The sequence below is a fragment of the Macrotis lagotis genome, chromosome 3, assembly GCF_037893015.1.
Source record: "Macrotis lagotis isolate mMagLag1 chromosome 3, bilby.v1.9.chrom.fasta, whole genome shotgun sequence".
NCBI lineage: Eukaryota > Metazoa > Chordata > Mammalia > Peramelemorphia > Peramelidae > Macrotis > Macrotis lagotis.
Genome location: NC_133660.1, coordinates 106,353,898 through 106,375,321, shown reverse-complemented (window position 1 = coordinate 106,375,321; position 21,424 = coordinate 106,353,898). Strand labels below are relative to the sequence as shown.

The 21,424-nt window shown below is 34.2% G+C and overlaps 1 protein-coding gene across 14 annotated transcripts in view; it reads left to right on the top strand.

The window, feature by feature from the left end:
* The window catches only part of RAPGEF2 (Rap guanine nucleotide exchange factor 2), a 313,685-nt gene that overhangs the window by 268,075 nt on the left and 24,186 nt on the right, over positions 1-21,424 (top strand). For all 14 annotated transcript variants that reach the window (XM_074229032.1, XM_074229033.1, XM_074229038.1 and 11 more), the window contains 8 exons: positions 657-793; positions 1,558-1,716; positions 6,856-7,008; positions 7,629-7,793; positions 10,367-10,474; positions 10,574-10,777; positions 10,893-11,001; positions 11,541-11,787. In XM_074229032.1, the coding sequence (XP_074085133.1) occupies positions 657-793; positions 1,558-1,716; positions 6,856-7,008; positions 7,629-7,793; positions 10,367-10,474; positions 10,574-10,777; positions 10,893-11,001; positions 11,541-11,787 (1,282 nt within the window). The remainder of the gene's footprint in view (positions 1-656; positions 794-1,557; positions 1,717-6,855; positions 7,009-7,628; positions 7,794-10,366; positions 10,475-10,573; positions 10,778-10,892; positions 11,002-11,540; positions 11,788-21,424) is intronic.

The following is a 21,424-nucleotide window of genomic DNA, read 5'->3' as shown; positions in this document are numbered from 1 at the left end:
GAGAATTGCATCCATACCTTTTGCAATTAAAAATTATAAAATAGCAAAGGGGTGTGGTACCCAGAAAGAGGCACTTATATGCTACAGGGATGGTAAGGAGGGGAGTAGATCACACCCCATTTAGGAACGATGACAGAATTAATTCTAGGACAGCAGTTGGGTGTGCATTGGGGAAATAAAAATGTTTAACCTAGAAAAGGAGGATCCTTGGGCAGAAGGACATAGACACTGTATTTATGTATCTCAAGGACTGTCATGGAAAAAGGATTCTTTTTTTCCTTTTAGCCTCAGAGGATAAAATTAGGACCAGTTATAAAGAGAAACATAGTAATGTTAGAGCTATTCAAAACTGGAAGTAGCTACCTTGGGAGATATTGAATTCCCCTTCACTGGAAATCTTCGAGCAAAGACAGAATGACCACTAGTTGTACATCTTTTAGAGGGATTTCTTGAAAGGGTTTGAGTTGGACTGTAGAGTTTCTGAGGTTTGTTTACTCTTAGATTTGATCTATACTCAGGTATAATGCCATTTATCTCCACAAAAGCAGGATCAAAAAGAAAAGAACCCTAAAATACTCTTTTCCTAGAACAGCCATTAACGAAATCCATTATTTTGTCATTTTAAAATTAAGGGTGCTTTTGTTTTTGCTTTTCAGAACAACTTCTGGAATTTATGCATCAGTTGCCTGCTTTTGCTAACATGACTATGTCTGTTAGAAGAGAACTCTGTGCTGTGATGGTGTTTGCAGTGGTGGAAAGAGCAGGAACCATAGTCTTAAATGATGGAGAAGAGGTAAATAAAATTTCCCTCAAATTACAGATGATGTTTTTTATTTTAGAATAAATCATTTAAAAAATTAGGAAATGCTAAAAACTTGATCTTCCCATTTCCTCCTTTGTTTCCCCTCTTTGCTATCTTTGTCTACATCTATCTTCTCTAAGTTTTGAGTCATGTAAATACCATTAAACCCTGATCTCCCATCTTTTATCCCGAATATTTCATTTCAAGGGGCTACACTGGAGTTTTTCTTATTTGTCCATAGTTTCAAGATTGTTAGCTATCTTATCTTTAGGGTTTTCTGTTTTAAATCAATTTTATTTCTATTAGAAACATTCTAGATTCTACCTGTTTACAAATATTTTTTTTAACAGAATGAAAAGAACAGGATAAGACACTAATGACTTTGTTGTTAATTTTTTGGGGGGATTTGTATTCCTCTCATCCCTCTATTTTCTTGGAGTTGGTGGAGAATTAGAAATGGTTTTTGACTTCGTAATTTTAGTGGTGTATTGGTAGGGGATGGTACTATCAATGAAATGACTATTTTTCAAGATTAATATGAATCTATGTGTAGTACTTATATTAGATTGCTTTTTGTCAAGGGTTGGGGAAAAAAGGGAGGGAGAGAGAAAAATGTAAAACTCAAAACCTTGCAAAAAATGAATGCTAAAAACTATAGAAAACTATTGTTGCATGCTGTGGCAAGAACAAAAAAAAAGAAAAAAGAAAAAGACCATTTTTGCTATTTTTGTGATTTCTTCTTTTTTTGTGTTTAGTTGGACTCCTGGTCAGTGATCCTAAATGGGTCAGTGGAAGTTACATACCCAGATGGAAGAACAGAGATTTTATGTATGGGGAACAGTTTTGGTGTCTCCCCTACTATGGACAAGGAATACATGAAAGGAGTAATGAGAACAAAAGTGGATGACTGCCAGGTAAAAGAAAAAAAAAGAAAAACGTATATTATTCTTCTTACCAAATGCCTTTTTGCAAAAATGGTATGCCCTGGTGTTGAGATTTTCCTGAAACTTGGACAGTTCTCTTCAATCACTTTGCAAATGAATCATAGTACATTCTTAAAGATTTTAAATTGCACATTTTTAGTTCAATTCAATAATTTTGAGTTCCTTTATATGCAGAATCAGGTAGTAGAAATGCAAAGAAAAAAGTGTCTTTAAAGCAGATTAGTTTGGCCTCAGTATGAACATAAGCATAAAAATAAACATATCCAAAATGCTTTTAATTCTTCAGAAATGTGATGGATAAAGAATATCTTAATATTATTTAGAATCATTAAGAATCATTGAATACCTAGCTTTAGAAAGAAAGAGAGTGAAAGGAATTAAAGTAAAAAATTAATTGCAACTAGGTTAATAAGTACTCCTCTCCATGCTAAAATTTTTCCCTTAATAAATTAGTAGACCATAGCAAAACAAACTAGAACTATTGTGAAGGAAGTTAGTTATGGTGCCAATCAACAGAAAGGAATTACTGGTAGTGTTCAAAAGAAAAGAGATCTGAGTCATAAAATTGTGAAAATTATGATATATTTTATAACATTTGTGAATATAGTAGAGAGAAGATGACTATATAAAATAGAGAGAACATTTTCAAAATAGGAGAGAGCTGTGAGATTTCATTACTTTTGGATTTAGTTACCCAATGACTTCTCAATGATGTTAATGAGAAGATCCAGAAAGAAAAAGAAACTACAGAATGAAGTGTAGATTCAACATCTTTTTTTTTTTTTTTTTTTTTGCAAGGCAAATGGGGTTAAGTGGCTTGCCCAAGGCCACACAGCTAGGTAATTATTAAGTGTCTGAGGATGGATTTGAACCCAGGTACTCCTGACTCCAGGGCCGGTGCTTTCTCCACTGGCGCCACCTAGCTGCCCCTGATTCAACATCTTTCAACAGAAAAATAGGAATTAAATATATACTGGCTATGAAAGAATTGAAGCAGATCAAATATAAAAACTGAAGGGCCAATGAAACATGATTAGTTCAAACAATGAGAGAAGTATCAGACTAGAAAATTACTATAAAATTTTGAAACTAGAAAAGAATCTACCAGAGTAATAAATACAATGAAATATTTAAATTCAATCCTAGTTTCTTGTCTGATTGGATCATTTGATTCAGGGAGTAAATTTACAGTTTTTGCTAGTTTATCATTCAGACATACATTTTAACACTTGTAAATGAGAATCAGTATTTGTTTTGGTTTTATTTTAACGTGATTGTTAAAAATGATTGTTGTTGATATATGAAAAAAGTTGCATAATATCTTTGGAAATCTATTATTACTCATAAATTGAAAAAAATTGATAGATATAGATTTATTTGCTCAGAGAATAACAGATGATTCAAGGAAAATGGAACTTAGGGTCATATATTGACCTTGTCAGTTAAACTTATTGTTAGTGGACATCATGAGAAAAATAACTATGGTTTTAATAAAATATATGTTAGATATTGGTCAAGGGACAATGAAATGAGGAATATATGGGGAGAAGCAAATAATCTCCAGAATTATTTGTATATGTATTTTCAAATGCTAATGAATTATTCATCAATGAAACCCTAAATCACGAAAGGGAACTCATTCAATTTCTCAGTGCAAATTACTGTTCAGTTTTTCTCCGATCCCTGCTGGGGAGATCTTGGGACAGTGAATTTGGTTGTATTCACAATAGGGCAAAGTAAGGCTTATTTGTTTTTTATTATTCAGTTACCATATAAATACCCTTGTTAATGAAAAGAATGATATTTATTTTATAAATAGTTAAAAGAAATAATCAATTGTTATCTAATATAGCACATAAAGCATGTGTCTGGGAAAAGCAAAGTTTTGATGTAGTTTGTCATGCTTCTGTAAATGCAAGTCATAATTTGTATGACCTAAGAAGTTTCTTGGCTGACAAGTTTTTATATGCATGTTAACTTAAAAAATAAATAGCTACAGGAAGTGTCTTTTTTTGTTGTACTCTTAGTAAAAAAGCTCTTCGTTATTAAGCATGATCTAGTGGTTGGGGCACTGGACTTGGAGTCAAGGATTCATATTGTGCCTTAGATATTTAATAACTTTGGGATCCTGAGAAAGTCACTTTATGTCTCTGTGCTTCAGCTTTCTCACCTGTAAAAGTCAGGGGTTTGAGTCTGATGACTTGTGTGATTCCTTACAGTCTTAAATATGCTATCTCTTTGAGGCAGTCCTTGAGTCTGAACCTTTACTTACATTGCCTTGCATGCAATAGGACAATTTTTGTATTTGCCTACCTTCCTACCTACCTAACTATCCACCTACCCACCCATGTATGTATGTATGTATGTATGTATGTATGTACATGTATGTGTATGTATGTATCTATCTATCTAACAAGCCTTCCTCTTACCACTTTAGAGTAAAGGTGTGGGGCATGTCTTCTTTCTGACTTGGGAACTAATAATTTATGTTTTTCTTGTTACATTTATGGTTATTTGTTTGTAAATATTTTACCTACATTTTGAGGGCCTGAGGTGGGGTGGGACAGAAGGAATTTCCTTTTCTTCTTTGTTTCTGTTTTCCCTCTTTCTTCAGTATGTTTCCCCCCCAGCATGGTTTGAACTGGAAGGTAAGGTTGTAGGCAACCTATGGACCCAGATGACTCTATTGCATTTTCCATATATGCAACTTTCCCTTTCCTCCCTGTCTCTGTCTCTCTGTCTCTCTCTGTCTCTCTCTGTCTCTCTGTCTCTCTCTGTCTCTCTGTCTCTGTCTCTCTCTCTCTCTCTCTCTCTCTCTCTCTCTCTCTCTCTGTCTGTGTGTGTGTGTGTGTGTGTGTGTGTCTCCTCTGCTCTCCTCCCCTCCCCTCCCCTCCCCTCCACCTCCTCTCTTTTCTTCTCTCTCTCCCTCTCTCCCTCCCTCTCTCTTTCTCAAATTTCCTTTCCATATTGACAGGTTGACTGCTCTTGTATTAAAAGTATGAAGTTAATAAATATATTAGAAGGGGTGAATAAGTCTTTTCAAGATGAAATAAGATTGTTTTCAATTAATTTTTAATATTATCTCATAACAGATTTTTTATACAGAAAATAAAAACATTATACCTAGAAACCATTATGGATTTAGTTTAAACAACATTTATATTTAAATCACTAAGCAAGAAGACTCAATTTAGTTTATTTCTTTGCCCAAAGTACATGTAATAGTTTATATTAAAATATTCTTTAAATCATATGTATAGTTTCACTTTAGAAATTATATCTGAAAGCAATCATTTCAATTTTTTAAATAAATTTAATTTGTCATGCCAAAAAGCCAGCATTGATGATTTGGCTATTCATTCACAAAATCTAATGACAATAAATATTTTTGTAACCATCTATAAGTAAAACCTCTCCAAATTGTTCTCAGTGATGTTTTAATTGACTCCTATGTCAGGAAGATGACCAGCGTTGCCAAAAAGGAGATACAACTAATTGCATTTAGATATTGATATTTGATAAGATTTAATTTTGAAATTTTTTAAAATATTAAAGTATCTTAGCTCTGTGAAATTAAAAATAAGAAGTAGATTATCTCAGTTAGGTCAGTATGGAAAACTTATGGACCTTGTCTATAAACCCAAGTCTTTACAACTTATTCATAGGTTGATAAAAAAAATGATGAGCTTCACCTTTTCAATTTCTAAATTATTACCTAATATGAAATAAATTATTCCAAGTGAAGAAAACTTTTTTTCATCTCTGCTGAAGACTATTCAGCTTTTCAAAACTAGGTTATCATTTCAGTGGTCTTTGAATTTAGATATTTAAAGTGACTTTCATTTAACCAGTGGAATTGTCTTTAAAATCTTAGCAAAAAAAAAGCATTATTTCTTGAATAATTTTTCCTTATCTCTGAAATGCAATATAGTTTACAACAGAGAGAAATTATTCTTGGATATCTATGTCACAGCCAGCTCTTTCTTTTTCACTCCTTTAAGGATTGACCTTGGCACAAAGTATGAACTAGAAATAATTATATGAGTTTTATTACCTATTAGCAAAACTTTCTGCAAAGTTTACATAAATATATAGTTTTAAATGTATATTACTTGAAGTTTATAATCTTTTATCTTTAAAGTAATCTTCAGGGAAATCATGGTAGTTACATATTTTTGTTTATTTATTCTAATTGAATTGATCAATCCTTATTTTTTCGGTGTCCAGTATGGTGCAACATTCTATAGTTGACTACAGTCTTGTTCATCCCTCCTTTTCCCCATTCTTTCTCCCTTCCCTTCCCTTCCATGCTCTGCCCTCCCCTCCCCTCCATCCCCTCCCCTTCCCCTCTTCCCTGCATCATTCTTGATCTAGGTCCTCACATATATATGGTTTCTCCTACTTCCTAGTCTCTTGTCCACATCTCCTCAGCTTCTAATATGTGCAAAAGGAAGGATAGTCCACATCAAAAATTTTGATCTTGGGGCGGCTAGGTGGCATAGTGGATAAAGCACCAGCCTTGGAGTCAGGAGTACCTGGGTTCAAATCCAGTCTCAGACACTTAATAATTACTTAGCTGTGTGGCCTTGGGCAAGCCACTTAACCCCATTTGCCTTGCAAAAAACCTATTGATCTCTAATCAGTCACCAATAGAATTTAGATAGAAAATACTGTACTAGATGAGTAAAATTGTTATCTGAATTTCTATGGAACACTGAAACATAATGGAAAATTTTTCGTTTTATGCTTTTTTATATAATTGATATACAAATTATATATTCTTGAAAAAGTAACCTTAAAAGAATGAGAAAATGAAATTTAACAGAAACTGTCATTAATATAGCTCTGTAATGATTAAAATATTTCTATAATATTCTTATTTGCAGTTTCTCAAGGTAAAAAAAATTAATACATGTAAAACATCCACCCATAACAATTAATGGATAATTTTGTTCAGGTGTATTTTGCTCTGTTGAATTGTGTAAGATGTCCTTGCTTGAAATTTCTGGTCTAAATGTTAAAAAAAAAACCACCTGTGTTTTAAATTTATCCACACTCTGAAAATTTTTCATTATTAAGTGCTTGGTAATGTCTCATCATACCTTCCAGTTTGTCTGCATAGCCCAGCAGGATTACTGCCGCATTCTCAACCAGGTGGAAAAGAATATGCAAAAGGTGGAAGAGGAAGGAGAGATAGTTATGGTGAAAGAACATCGAGAACTTGACCGTACTGGAACAAGAAAAGGTCACATTGTCATCAAGGTAAAAAAAAAGAAAAGAAAAAGAAAAGAAAAACAAAAAATTGACTTTTGGCTGAATTATTTAGATCAAATAGTTCATATCTGCCTAAGATTTTATATTCTGGGCATTATTTAAATTTGATATCAATTGTGCCAAGATACTTTGATATAAAAAAAACGGAGAGTGCTTATGTTTAAAGAGCTTGTATTCTAAATTAGAGGTGTCAAAGCATGGGGTGCACACATACATCACTCAAGATTAAGCTATAATTCAGAAATATTTAGCAAAATAAATAAAAATATAATAGATTATACATAATCTTAATAATTTGGTTTTCAGACTAATCTGTATCTTATAAAGTTTAGTGGCCCCCATTTTATTTTAGTTTCTACCACTGCTCTAAACAAACTTTTTGATGTTTATGACCTCACATTAAAACTATAAATCTTCATCTCTTTAGTAACTGCCAATTTTAATTTTAATTTTACTAAAATTGATTACTTATATTTTACCATATCAGAGGTTGATCAGCAGGTTGATTCTTTCTTTATCTGGAAACTTAACCAATGGATTAAATGTATTTTCTGCTATGCATTTAAGATACTGCTCATTCATGATAATTATTTTCTTATTCATCATAGGGCACTTCAGAAAGGTTAACAATGCATTTGGTTGAAGAACATTCAGTGGTGGATCCAACATTTATAGAGGATTTCCTACTGACCTACAGGACCTTTCTGTCCAGCCCAATGGAAGTGGGAAAAAAGTTATTGGAGTGGTTCAATGACCCTAGCCTCAGGGATAAGGTTGGAAAACAATTTTTGCATCAGGTTTTGAATACCAAGTATTATAAGCATTTCTATCTGTCTCTATGGCTCTCTGTCTCTCTCTCTGTCTCTCTCTGTCTCTCTCTCTCTCTCTCTCTCTCTCTCTCTCTGTCTCTCTGCATAATTTCTTGTGCCAGTTAATTTCAAATGGATCTCTTAAGATAAATTATTGAAAATGTACATTCCTTATTCTTGGGAACACACACACACACACACACACACACACACAAACACATTTGTAGCACCCAGGTTAAAAACCTCTGCTTTAGAAACTCACATCATATTCCTTCAATTTTTCTTTCTTCTATTATTGCTAACACTTACATTTCTAATATAATATTGAATAGTGGTGATAATAGGCATCTTTATTTCACCCCTGTTCTAATTGGAAATGCTTCTAGCTTATCTCCAATAAATATAATTCTTGCTAATAATTTTAGATTGATACTACATATCATTTAAAGGAAAACTCCATTTATGTCTTTTCTATTTAGTATTTTTAATAGGAATGGGTGCTATATTTTGTCAAAAGATTTTTTTTAACATCTATTAAGATAATCATATGGTTTCTGTTAGTTTTGTTATTGATTTATACTGATAGTTTTCTAATAGTGAGCCAACCCTGCATTAAAGGTATAAATCCTACCTGATCAAATGTCCTAGTGATAATTTTCTGTAATCTCTTTGCTCATAATTTATTTAAAATTTTTGCACTAATATCATTAGGGAAACTGATCTATAATTTTCTGTCTCTATTTTGACTCTTCCTAGTTTAGGTATCAGTTCCATAATTATGTCATAAAAGGAATTTGGCAGAACTTTTTTTTCAAGCAGTTTATATTGAATTAGAATTAATTGTTCTTTAAATATTGCGAGAATTCATTTGTAAATTCATCTATCCCTGGAGCTTTTTTCTTAGGGAGTTCATTGATGGTTTGTTCAATTTGCTTTTCTGAAATAGGGTTATTTAAGAGTTTTATTTCCTCTTCTGTTAATTTGAGCAAATTTGAATTCTTGTAAATATTCGTTTCACTTATATTGTCAAATTTATTGGCATACAGTTGGGCAAAATGGTTCTGTTATTACTTTAATTTCTTCCTCATTTGGTGGTGAATTCACTTTTTTTCATTTTTGATACTAGTAATTTGTTTTCCTTTTTAAATTCAAATTAACTAAAGAAAGAATCTCATTATAAAAAATCTAAAATATTAACACTTTTTTATTTAATTTTGAAGAGTCAAACCCTACATATTTATCAACTCTGTAGTCTCATACTTAATCAAGTTAAATTAAAATTCCATAGCTAAACTCAGAATTTAGAAAATATCTGGTAATTTTAGAGGGTGCCTCCAAACCCCTTTTTTCAATTGGTCAGAAGCTAGATTGCAAATGCCTGAGAGTTGAGTTAGAGTTGGAGAGGAAAGAATGGAGAAGAAATTCATGTAGGGTAGTAATTTTAGGAAATCCCAAGATCAAGTGAATGTTTTTTGAGGATTGGGGAAACTCTGACATATTTTAGAGATAGCAGAGGAACCAGTGATTAATGTGACATTGAAGGGAAGAAAAAAAATCATTTAGGACAGCTAGATGGTATAGTGCAGAAAACAATGTAACTGAAAGTCAGCAAGAACTGAATTCCAATCTAGCCTCAGATAGTAACTACTGGTATGACCATGGGTAAGTCACTTAACCTCTGATTACATCAGTTTACTTATCTGTGACATGCAGATAATAATGTGCTTTACACCCTGAAAGCACTCTGGAGTGCTTTACAAACCTGAAAGCACTGTATAAATGTTAGCTATCTTTATCATTGTGGTGGTAGTGGGAAATGAGAGTAGTTATCTTTGGCAAGGAGAAGAGAATGGAATTGGGAATGGATTAGAGAAGGAGTCTGGCACACAAGGTGAGGACCTGTGTTGAGGAGGAAGGAAATGGAAAGATGGGGAAAGCAACCGAGGAAGTCCTAGGGGGAAGAAAGTGTGAACTAGCCATTGTATTGAAGAATGTGGAACAGTTGTTTAGAGAAGAATAAATGGATTTAATATAACAACTAGAACCTATTTGGAATTGGATAACTCATGTTTTTTGTGAATCTTTTATGAAACTGTACCCAGGAGAATTGAACAGCTCATTGGTGGGATTGTAAAAGACCAGGTAGTAAGGAAATTATGGTTTTGGTATGCCAAGCAAGAAGGAGGGGTTGAACTAGTCAACCATAGTGGCATCAAGACTATGAAGACGGAAGGGAGGTGATCAGAATAGTGACTCTTTATAATCTATTTTCTACCCAGGAACCTTTCCATCATTCACATGTAGAAGTAATTCCTATCCCTATGAAAAACCAATTGATAGGCCTTCACTACATGAAAACATGTTGTTGTTTTTTTTTTAAGAAAGAAAACTTTCTAGAAATGGGAGTTTTTAATAGAATTTTTTTTTTGCTAAATCTTTAAATTTTGAATTTAAAACTAGTATATAGAGATTTTCCTGGAGATGCTGTTAAACTTAAATATGGAGGATAACTTACTGAAGAATAAATTGACTTACAGGTTACACGGGTAGTGTTGTTGTGGGTGAATAATCACTTCAATGACTTTGAAGGGGATCCTGCCATGACTCGATTTCTAGAGGAGTTTGAAAACAATTTGGAGAGAGAGGTAAGATAAATGATTTTCCTTTGAGTGCATTTCAAGTATTCATTTTTGCCAGGATAGTAATCTTTTTATATTTATGCAAACCCCTTTGAACTCTTGCAGAAAATGGGTGGACATCTGAGGCTATTAAATATTGCATGTGCAGCTAAAGCTAAGCGGAGATTGATGACCCTCACAAAACCTTCACGGGAAGCTCCTTTACCTTTCATTTTGCTTGGAGGTTCTGAGAAAGGATTTGGTATATTTGTGGATAGTGTGGATTCAAGTAGCAAAGCAACAGAAGCAGGCTTGAAACGTGGGGACCAGGTATGTTAAAAATAGATCCCAACGTTAAATTGAATATCAGCACACCTTGTTCCATAATTATAAATATATTTGCTTATAGTCATAGACTTGATATATTTTGTAATTTTATTTTTAGATTTTAGAGGTAAATGGTCAAAATTTTGAAAACATTCAGCTTGCAAAAGCCATGGAAATTCTGAGAAATAATACACATTTATCTATCACTGTGAAAACCAACTTATTTGGTAAGTGTTCCAGATAAACATTTTTCTTTACTTTTGTCTTTGAAGGGGGCCATTCTTTTAAAGATTTCTTTAGAAACCCCACAATAATGATGTCCATTACATGGAGCATTTTTGTTTAATACTTCTTGGGCTTTTCTTTTAAAGAACAGGTTATAGAAATGCCTATAATAAAAAGCATATGGAATATTTTGAATGAGCCAGGTATTAAAATGCAAATCCATTGACTTAAGATGCTGGAAGTGTGCTATCCTTGTGTTAAAGACTAAGTGGTCACATACCTAGGAAGTCTGACATAAAGTATTATTAAAGGAGAGCAGCATGACCTGGGGAGGACAGCATTCACCTAGGGAGAAGGGCAGATCATTGAATAGTATTCGCATCCATCCACAAGGATGAAATTCCCACAGAATTGCTGTTCTCTGCCTATCCCTTGTGAACCATCTTCTCCAGACATGTTGCATTTTCTTAGTGGGTTTGGACAACAGGGCTGTTGAGAGCTTACAATTTATGTGGTTTGGGTTTTGTTTCTTTCTAAATAGTGTTTAAAGAACTTTTAACAAGATTATCAGAGGAAAAAAGAAATGGTGCTCCGCATCTCCCTAAGATTGGAGACATTAAAAAGGCTAGTCGCTACTCAATCCCAGATCTTGCAGTTGATGTGGAACAGGTGATGGGACTTGAAAAAGTAAATAAGAAAAGCAAAGCCAACACTGTTGGAGGAAGGAACAAGCTAAAAAAGATACTTGACAAGACTCGTATCAGTATCTTGCCACAGAAACCATATAAGTAAGTGCCAAGGTTTTCATTTTCTGCATAAATGATACTTTAATTTGTGTAAGTAACCATGGAACAGCTTTGAAATAGTTTTATGGACACATGGGTACATTCTTAATGTGCTCAGAACAGAGCTGGTGCTTTCCCAAATTTCATCTTTGAGACATCTACTGTCCTAATAGAGATATAAAGAAAATAATTTTATTTCCACCCCCAGTTATTCTACCCATGTGCCTTTTATCTCAAATTAAGTGTGACTCAAAAAGCAGCTTGGTGTACTGAATAGGGAACTGACCTTGGAGACAGCCAGATTTGCTTTCAAGTCCCACCTGGCTGTGAGACAGTGGGCAAATCATTTAACCTATCAGTATCCTGATCAGTTTTCTGAGTGTAATTTGCAGAGTTACCATAGATTGTCATTATTAGATGGAATTTCTGAACTTCAACTTCCCTGTACCAATGGAATACCAAGTGATTTTAGAAAACAAAGCAAAAGGCTTTTGTTTTGTGAATTTCTCATTTGGGCTCTTTAAAATAGAATAATTTGTAGGAATATATTCAAAGCAGAGATCCTTAATATTAATATTCTGTATATTTAGAAAAATTGATTTTTTTAAATAAACGTGTTTTTTTAAGTGGAAAAATCAGTTTTACAGAAGTCCAAATCATTTTGAACAAATGTAATTTTGGGAAGGTGGATTTTTAAACATTAAACAACTTTAAAGTGTCTTTTAAGCGCTCAAGTGCTTAATTTTGATTTTTGAAGCTATTAGGTAACATAATAGATATACCTGGAATTAGGAAAACCAATTTGAGTTCAAATTCACCTCAAATCCTTAACTGTGTGACCCTTGGCAAGTCATTTAATCTTTGCCTCAGTTTCCACAAAGTAAAATGAGAATAATAATACCAACAGTTGCTTTCTAGGGTTATAGTAAGGATCAAATAGGGTAATATTTTTAAGTCTCTTAGCACAGTGCCTATTCCCTTCTCCTTTTTAATGGAAATATTCTAAAATTTTAAATATATTAAATAATTTTATATAATAAAAATTATGCTTGTGGATTAATTTTTAAAGAAATTATATTGAAGCAAAGCTTTCTCTCTCATCTCCCTGTTCCTTCAACTACTTTCCTTGCCCCTAAACACCAGTGTTTTTTCCCTTTTCCTTTTATCAACACCCCCCCCCCCCCCCCCCCCCCCCCCCCCCCGTCTCCAACACCCACATATACAGTATAGCTGTCACATGCCTTCTGGGGTAACTGAGAAAATATATTGGTTCTCAAGGGCAGTGCTGTGGATTTGAACCATCTTCTTTATGATCTGGTTCTTCCTGTTATCTTTAAAAACCACAAAGCAGTTGATGGAACAGTTGCAACAGCTGGCCCAGCAGCAGATGTTTGTGGGAAAGGTTCCTCTTTCTTGCTGCTTCTCTCTACCCTGCCTCCCTCACACTGTACTCTACTGTGTCTCTAACCTTTTCTTTTTTTTTTGTCTTTTATTTTTCCCCTCCCCCCCTTTATCCATATTCCCTAATATTTTGTTTCTGAATACCACCCCCTTCAGTGTGTTTGCCCTCCTATATCACCCCCTCCCCTTTCTTTCCCCTTTCCCTTTTTCCCTTTTCCCTTCCCTTTCTTTTGTTATTTCCCCTTTTTTCCCCCACTCCCCTTCCCTTTTCTCTGTCGCCCCCTTCCCTTTTCCCCTTTTAATACTTGAAAGGTTAGGTGTTTTATAAGTTAACTGAGTATGTGTAGGTTAACTTTAAGCCAAGTCTGATGAGAAGAAGATTCAGGTGTTTCTCATCTGCTCCCTTCTTCCCCTCTATTACCATAGGTTTTTTTTGTACCTCTTAGTGTAATGAGATTTACCCCATTCAATCCCCTCCCTCCTCCAGTCTCTTTCCTGTCCCCCTTTTTAAGGAGGTAGTTTTTTTTAGATCATTCTATCTAAGTCATAGAAAATTCTGAGTGTCTTTCCCTTCTAGTTCAGTATATTCATTCAAATAGAGTCAAAATTCCTGAGAGTTATTAGAGTCTTTCTCCTAAGTGGGGTTAAAGCCAGTTACATCCCATTAGATAGCAGTTTCATGGATAGGTCATGAATGTCCATCATTTCTGGTTATGTGTATATATATTGTCTCTGTTAGAGTTACAATTCTCAAGATTTATGAGAATCATTTTCCCCATGCTGGGATATAGCCAGTTTCAAGTTATTGGATAGCATGTTTTTCCTTTTACTGCCCCCTTTATTTATTTTTTTGCCTTTTTCGTGTGTCTCTTGAACCTCCTGTTTGATGTACAAATTTTCTGTTTAGCTCTGGTCTTTTCATTAGAAATTTTTGGAATTCTTCCATTTCGTTAAATGTCCATCTTTTTCCCTGGAAGAGAAGGCTTAGCTTTGTGGGAAAGTAGATGCTTGGCTGCATTCCAAGCTCCCTTGCTCTTCGAAATATCTCATTCCAGGCCCTTCGATCTCTTATTGCTGATGCAGCCAGGTCCTGCATGATCCTTACTGTGGCTCCTTGATATTTAAATTGTTTCTTTATGACTGCATGCAGGATTTTCTCTTTTATCTGATAGTTCTGGAATTTGGCCACAACATTCCTTGGTGTTTTCATTTTAGGATCTTTTTCTGGTGGGGATCTATGTCACTAGATCCTGTAATAATAAGTCCAGGTTTTTTTTCTCTTCAATGTTTTCAGGAAGTCCCATAATTTTCAGGGTGCCCCTCCTCAATCTATTCTTGAGGTCAGTGGTTTTGTTGATGAGGTATTTTACATTTTCTTCTATTTTTTCCTATTTTTTGATTTTGTTTAACTGACTCTTGCTGTCTCATGGAGTCATTAGTTTCTACAGACCCCATTCTTTTTTTTTTTTAGGGAGGAGTTTTCTTCATTAACCTTTTGCATTTGGTCAGTTCTACTTTTGAAAGAGCTTTCCATTTGACCAGTTGAGGTTTTGAGAGAATTATTTTCTTTTTGCATTTGCCCAATTGAGGATCTCAGAGAATTTTTCTTATTTTGTATTTGTCCAGTTGATGATGTGAAAGATTTATTCTCATTTTGTAATTGTCCAATTGATGACCTGAGAGATTTATTCTCATTTTGTATTTGTCCAATTGTATTTTCTAAGGATTTGTTTTCTTCTTGCAAGGTATTAATTGTCTCTCCCAAATTTTGAAGCTCCTTCCTTATTTCTTCAAGGAAGTCTTTCTGTGCTGGAGACCAGATCATATTCTCCTCAGAGGTTGTAGGTCTTTCTGAGTTAGGGTCTTTCCCTTCCAAGAATTTTTCTATGGATCCACCTTTCTACTGACCCTTCTTCATTTTGCTAAGACCTTGAGTTGGGTGGGGCTGGTTCACAGGGGCTTTAGGCTAAAGGCTTTACTCACTGAGTGCAGTTTCTCTGGCTGGCCAGTAGGAGGTGCTGGTTGCTTTCTCTGGAGTGTCTGTGACCTTGATTGAGGCCTTCTCCCTTTGCTTGCCTTCAATCAATGGTGGGCTTTACCCTGGCCTGAGGTCATTCCTCAGCTGGGCTGGTTCTTCTGCTCACACACCTGGGCCTGAGGCAGATGTAGTTTGTGTTTGTTACTGGGGAAGAGGTCTGAGCTGTAATGGGACTTGGAGTTCCTCAGACCAGAGGAGCCCAGGGATGGTGTCCCCAGCTCTCCTGCTCCAGAACTCTCCCCCCAGCCCTGTCCTCAAGCTCCCAGGGGACAGCAAGCCCCCACCGTCTAGCCCCACCGCTGATCCCGCAGGTCTGGCTCTCGGGCCCTCAGACTCCCGGCTCCAATTCAGCTGTTAATCTGGTTGATCCGGGGCTGATCCTCCCTCTGAGCCCAGACTCACCTGCCCGAATTTGGCCAATGCTGCTGCTGGAGACAAATCCTGAGGTAGATGTTCTTTCTCCTGGCTTTTCTTTCTGGGTTTTGTGGGTCGGATTTCTTTTAAGAGGTTTGTTTCATGTGATAGATGAGGAAAGATCAGGAGACTTTAGAACTGTGCCTGTCTTCTGTCCGCCATCTTGGCCGGAAGTCGACCCTGTCTCTAAACTTTTAGGCTCTGCATTTCATTACAATTCCTGTGTATTGTTGCTTACCTCTTCTAATTGCCATTTTTTCTTCCTTTCTTCTCTCTGCCATTTCCCCACTCCCAACTTTTCTTTTTGTCCCATCTATCTACTATCATTTTTGTGTTGTACTGTGTTATGTTAGAGAGAAGATTCTGTTTCCCATTCCAGACTTTAAAAGGTTTAGTAACTGTGGACAAGTGATGACCTCACAGGGTTATGGTTATTATATTGCAAAGTGACATGTAACTGAACTCTTCCTGCTTTTGTCTTTTACATAAAAAGGCTGACCTTTGTATCTGTGATCAGCTCATCAGTACCCTTTTCCTCCAACTTTGCTAACCATCCAGTTATAGTGTTTTTGATGTAGGTCTTAACTGTTCTTTTTTAGTGTTCATTCATTTCTTGGTCCTCTGTGCTCTCAATACTGAGCACTCAAGAGATTGGAGTTGGATGGGAAGAGGAACGATATCTAAAATTAAATTAAATTAAAATTGTTTTAATAGTCATTTAAAAAAGTTCCAGTTCCAATTTCTCTTCCTACTTAAGCTCTTTTGCATAGATAAATAATATGATAACATTATACATGTGAAGTCAGGCAACACATTGTTTTATATTAACCATGTTTGGGGGGGCAGCAAGGAAAAAAAAAGAAAAATCTTATGCTTCAGTTTAAATTCAAAGCTAGTTACTCTCTTTCCAGACATAATTTTTCATCAGTCCTTTGGAATAGTCTTGGATCATTATCTTGATCAGAATAACTGTTAAAATATTGCTCATTACAATATTGCTATTACTGTCTATAGAATTGTCCTAATTCTCTTCACATTGATACAACAATTCATATAAGTCTTCCCTGATTTTTCTGAAACCATCTCCCTTGTCATTTTATATAACTCAATATTCCATCATGTGCTACAACTTGTTCATCTATTCCCGTTTATGGACATTCTTGATTTCCAGTTATTTGCTACTTAAGAAAAAGGACTACTATGAACATTTTTGTACAAATTAATCTTTTCCCCTTTTCTTTGATATTTTTGTTTTATAGATCTAATAGTGGTATTTTTAGGTTAATATTTGATAGCATTTGGGCAAAACTCCAAATTGTTCTCCAGAGAGGGAAGATATTTCTGATGATTCTGACAGTCTGACTTATATATATTTAAAAATCTAGTTATATAGAATGCAATAGAGAAACAAGAGACAATTATGTTTATATTATCTAGAAAGATGAAACTTTCAAGAAGAAAGTGATTACTTATGTTAAAGTAGTTAGCTAGCAAGTGTTAGAGGTAGAATTCAAACCCAGGTTTTTCCTTCCTTCACTTTTATCCTTTTTCCCCATGGTATCATTCTGTAAAAGTTTGGACTACACTTGATTTTAGTTAGGAATTACTCATTAGTTTGCATTTCTCTAATCAATAATTATTTGGAGCATTTTTTCATATGGTTGATGTAGCTTTAATTTTTTCATTTGAAAACTGCCTGTTCATATCCTTTGACCATTTGTCAGTTGGGGAATGTATAAATTTGATACTGTTCTTTATATATTTTAGAAATGAGACCTTTATCAGAATCCTTAGCCCTGAAAATCATTTCTCAGCTTTCTGGAATAGAAATAAATAATGGGGATCTAGAGGGGGAAAAAATTGGAGGATCTAATGGAAAAATAGAATCTGTTAGGAATTGGTTTTATCCCTTTAAGAAAATATTTACCATTCCACCAAAACTACTGTCTAGTAATCTTGTATTTGCTACAAATATTGACATTCTCTCAAACCTCATTCTTGTTGTAGACTTTTACAATCACCCTCTTCTTGAAACTCTTCTTTCTAGGCTTGAAAACACCATTTTCTCCTAGTTTTTCTCTTACATATCAACCTTTATCTTCTCATTTTCCTTTGCTGGCTAGATCCTTAGCTAAGTCATACTCATTAACTGTGGGTGTCCCATAGGACTCTGTCCTAGGCATTCTTTTCTTTTTATACTACTTAATTTGGTGATTTCACTATGTTCCAAGAATTTCATTATCATCTTTATGCTAATGATTCTCAAACCTACTTATTCTGCCATAACGTCTGTTGACTTCCAGGATCCTTCCTCCAACCTCCTTTCAGATATTCTGGACTAGATGTCATCCCATCATGTCCAAATCAGAACTCATCTTCTCTCTTTAAATCCATCCCCTTTCCAGGTGTCATCATCAACTCCTATCTCTTACCAATCTGTTGCCAAGGTTTATTCATTTTACCTTTGCAACTTCTCTTGAATACCAACAATCCTTTCTTTGATATTGTCACCATTCTGGTATAGGTCCTTATCACCACATTGCTGCTCATTGGTCTCCTACCACAGATCTTTTCCCACTTTAGTCATCTTCTATCCATCTGCCACAGTAATTTTCCTAAAACATTAGTTCAACTATGTTACCCTCAAGGCCTCATTTCTTAAATATATAGATAATTAAGTCAAAATTATAAGAAAAATGTCATTCTCCAATTGATAAATGGTCAAAGGATGTGAACAGAGAGTTTTCAGTTGAAATTAAAGCTATCTTTGTGAAGAAATACTCTAAATCACTATTGATTGGGAAAATGCAAATTAAAACAACTCTGAGAATACCACCTCATACCTATCAGATTGACTAATATTCCAAAAAAGGAATATGATAAATGTTGAAGATGATGCAGCAAAATTGCAGCACTGATGCATTGTTGGTGGAGTTATGAACTGATGGTTGGATCAGTTCTGGAGAGCACTTTGGAACTGGGTCCAAAGGACCATACCTAAAGAGATCATTAAAAGGGGGGAAAGGACCCACATCTCCAAAAATATTTATGGGTGACAAAGATTTGGAAATTGAGGGATACCCATCATTTGGGGAATGGCTGAACAAGTTATGGCATATGAATGTAATGGAAAACTTGTTCAATAAGAAATTATTTACAGTCAAATTGCAGAAAAAGCTGGAAAGACTTACATGAACTGATGCTAAGTGAAGTGAGCAGAGCCAGGAGAATGTACACAGTAACAGCAATATTGTGTGATGATCAACTATGAAAAACTTAACTCTCCTCAGCAATACATCCAAAACATTCGTGTTAGAAAATGCTGTCAATTTCAGAGAAAGAACATAGAATGTAAATGCAAATTGATGCTTATTATTTTTAATTTTTTTGCTTTTTAAATTTTTTCAATCTTGTGGTTTTTCTCTTTTGTTCTTATTCTTCCTACACAACATGACTAGCTGTGGAAATATGTTTAACATGATTGTATATGTGTAACCCATATCAGATTTGCTTGCTGTCTTGTGGTGGGAGTGGAAGGAGGGAGGAAAAAATTTGGAACTCAAAATCTTATTTAAAAAATGAATGTCTAAAAGTATTTTTGCTTCTAATTAGAAAAAATAAAATACTATTAAGTGGGAGGGAGAAAAAAGCCAACTTCCAGGAGCTTCCTTCATGTACATAATCAAATACCAAATCCTAAATTTGGGGTTTAAAGCCCATCATAATTTTGCCTTTCTCCCTTTCCCCACATCTCCAGTCTTCTTACACTTTAATCCCATCCTTCCTGTCACTCCCCCCAATTTTTGAAACAATGCCACTGACTTCTATGCTGTTCCATGAACATGACATTAAATTTCTTTGCCCTGAGCATTTTCTCTTTTCCTCTAATGCTCTTCTTCCTCATCTCCATCTCCTGGTTTCCTTGACTTCCTTTGAATGTCAGCTCAAATGTCCCAGTTTACAGGAATTTTTTCCCAATTTCTCTTAATTCTACTACTTTTTTCTTTATTAATTATTTCCTTTTATTTTGTAAATGACTTGTTTGCTTATTTGTATCTCCCATTATATTGTGAACTCATTTAGGATGGGAACTGTCTTTTTCCTCTCCCTCTCTCTCTCTCTCTCTCTCTCTCTCTCTCCCTCTCTCCCTCTCTCTCTCTAAATTTTATATATATATATATATATATATATATATATATATATATAAAATCTCCCCATGCTTATCACAGTGACTGGCACATAATAATGTGCTTAATAATTGCTTATGAAATCAAATACATGTCCCAGAATAGATCAGTAACTATTTTTACATACTTCTTTTGATTAGAATAACAATAATCACCCTTTCTGTGTCATTCAATTTTTATATAAATTCTAGTAGGGAAGTGTTATGAATGGTTGAGTGAAATTCATTTTGTATTTCCATTTATTTTAAGCCATTTTGACTTTTTAAAAAATTCATAGAATTTTTTTCTCTTCATATTTGGAGATATAAATGCCCTAAAGAGAAATTTTGCCACTGATCATCTGATGATTTCCAGTGATCTAATATTTAGTTGAAATAATATTTTATTTTTCCATTTACATGTAAAGATGATTTTAACTTTAATTTTAAAAAGTTTTTTGAATTTCAAATGTTCTTCCTTCCTAAAACAGTAAGCAATTTCAGTAGGTTTTATATATATGCAATTATATAAAGCATATTTCTGTATTAGTTATGTTGTAAAAGAAAAGAGACCAAAAGAAATAAGAAAACTAAAAAAAAGTGAAAATCAAATGCTTTGATCTGCATTCAAACACTATTAGAGTAATTTTTAAATATTACTTCTAGAAATGAAACATCAAGTTAAAATTTGCTTGTTATAGACTTCTCTAGTATATTTTATTTTAGAATATCTTTCCCATAACTTTCCATTTCCCTTAAAATACATAGTATTCATCCTTTTGGTTATTTTTTAATGGGATAGAGATAAATGACAGGTGAGGCCATGCCACATTATACTCGGCAACTTAGTATATGCAAAATATTATTTTTCATTTTTCCAGGAATCTTTTGTTTATATTACTTAGTTCTTCCTAATTTCCAAGCATTCATGGAAAAATCTGTAAGAGATGTTATTAATGACCTACAAATTTAGTGTTCTTATTGTTGATTCTGAGAAGTGACCCTAAATTAAAAAACTATACGGAGCTGTGTTTCCTTTCATAGTTATCGGAACTGGCCAAGGTCTTTAAAAAAAATAGACATGTATAAGATATACCCTATTTTTCTCCCTAGGAAATTAATAAGTTAATTAAATTTTATATTTATGGACAAAGAAATGAGCTGAAATGATTTTAGTATATTTCAGTTAAGTCAGATCCAAGAAATTTCAGTGAGCCATCTCCTAACTAGCAAAATGACAATGTTCCATGAACTACAGCAGAATTTCTTACACCACAGTTTTGGATGATATGCTTTTCTTTTTTTTTCTTTTTCTTTTTTGCAAGGCAATGGGCTTAAGTGACTTGTCCAAGGTCATACAACTAGATAAATTTTATTAAATGTCTAAGGTCACATTTGAACTCAAGTCCTCCTGACTCTAGGACTGGTATCCATAGCCACCTAAATGCCCCAGTGATATACTTTTCTAAGTAATAACTTGGGAGAAATAATTTGTAACTTTCTATATCATTCTCTCTTCCATTTTGACTTCAAAGAATGAGTTATAAAGCACTCAGTGACCATATGTAGAAGCATTTTATTTGTCAATCGAAACTGAACAGATATGAGTTTTTTCTATCAAT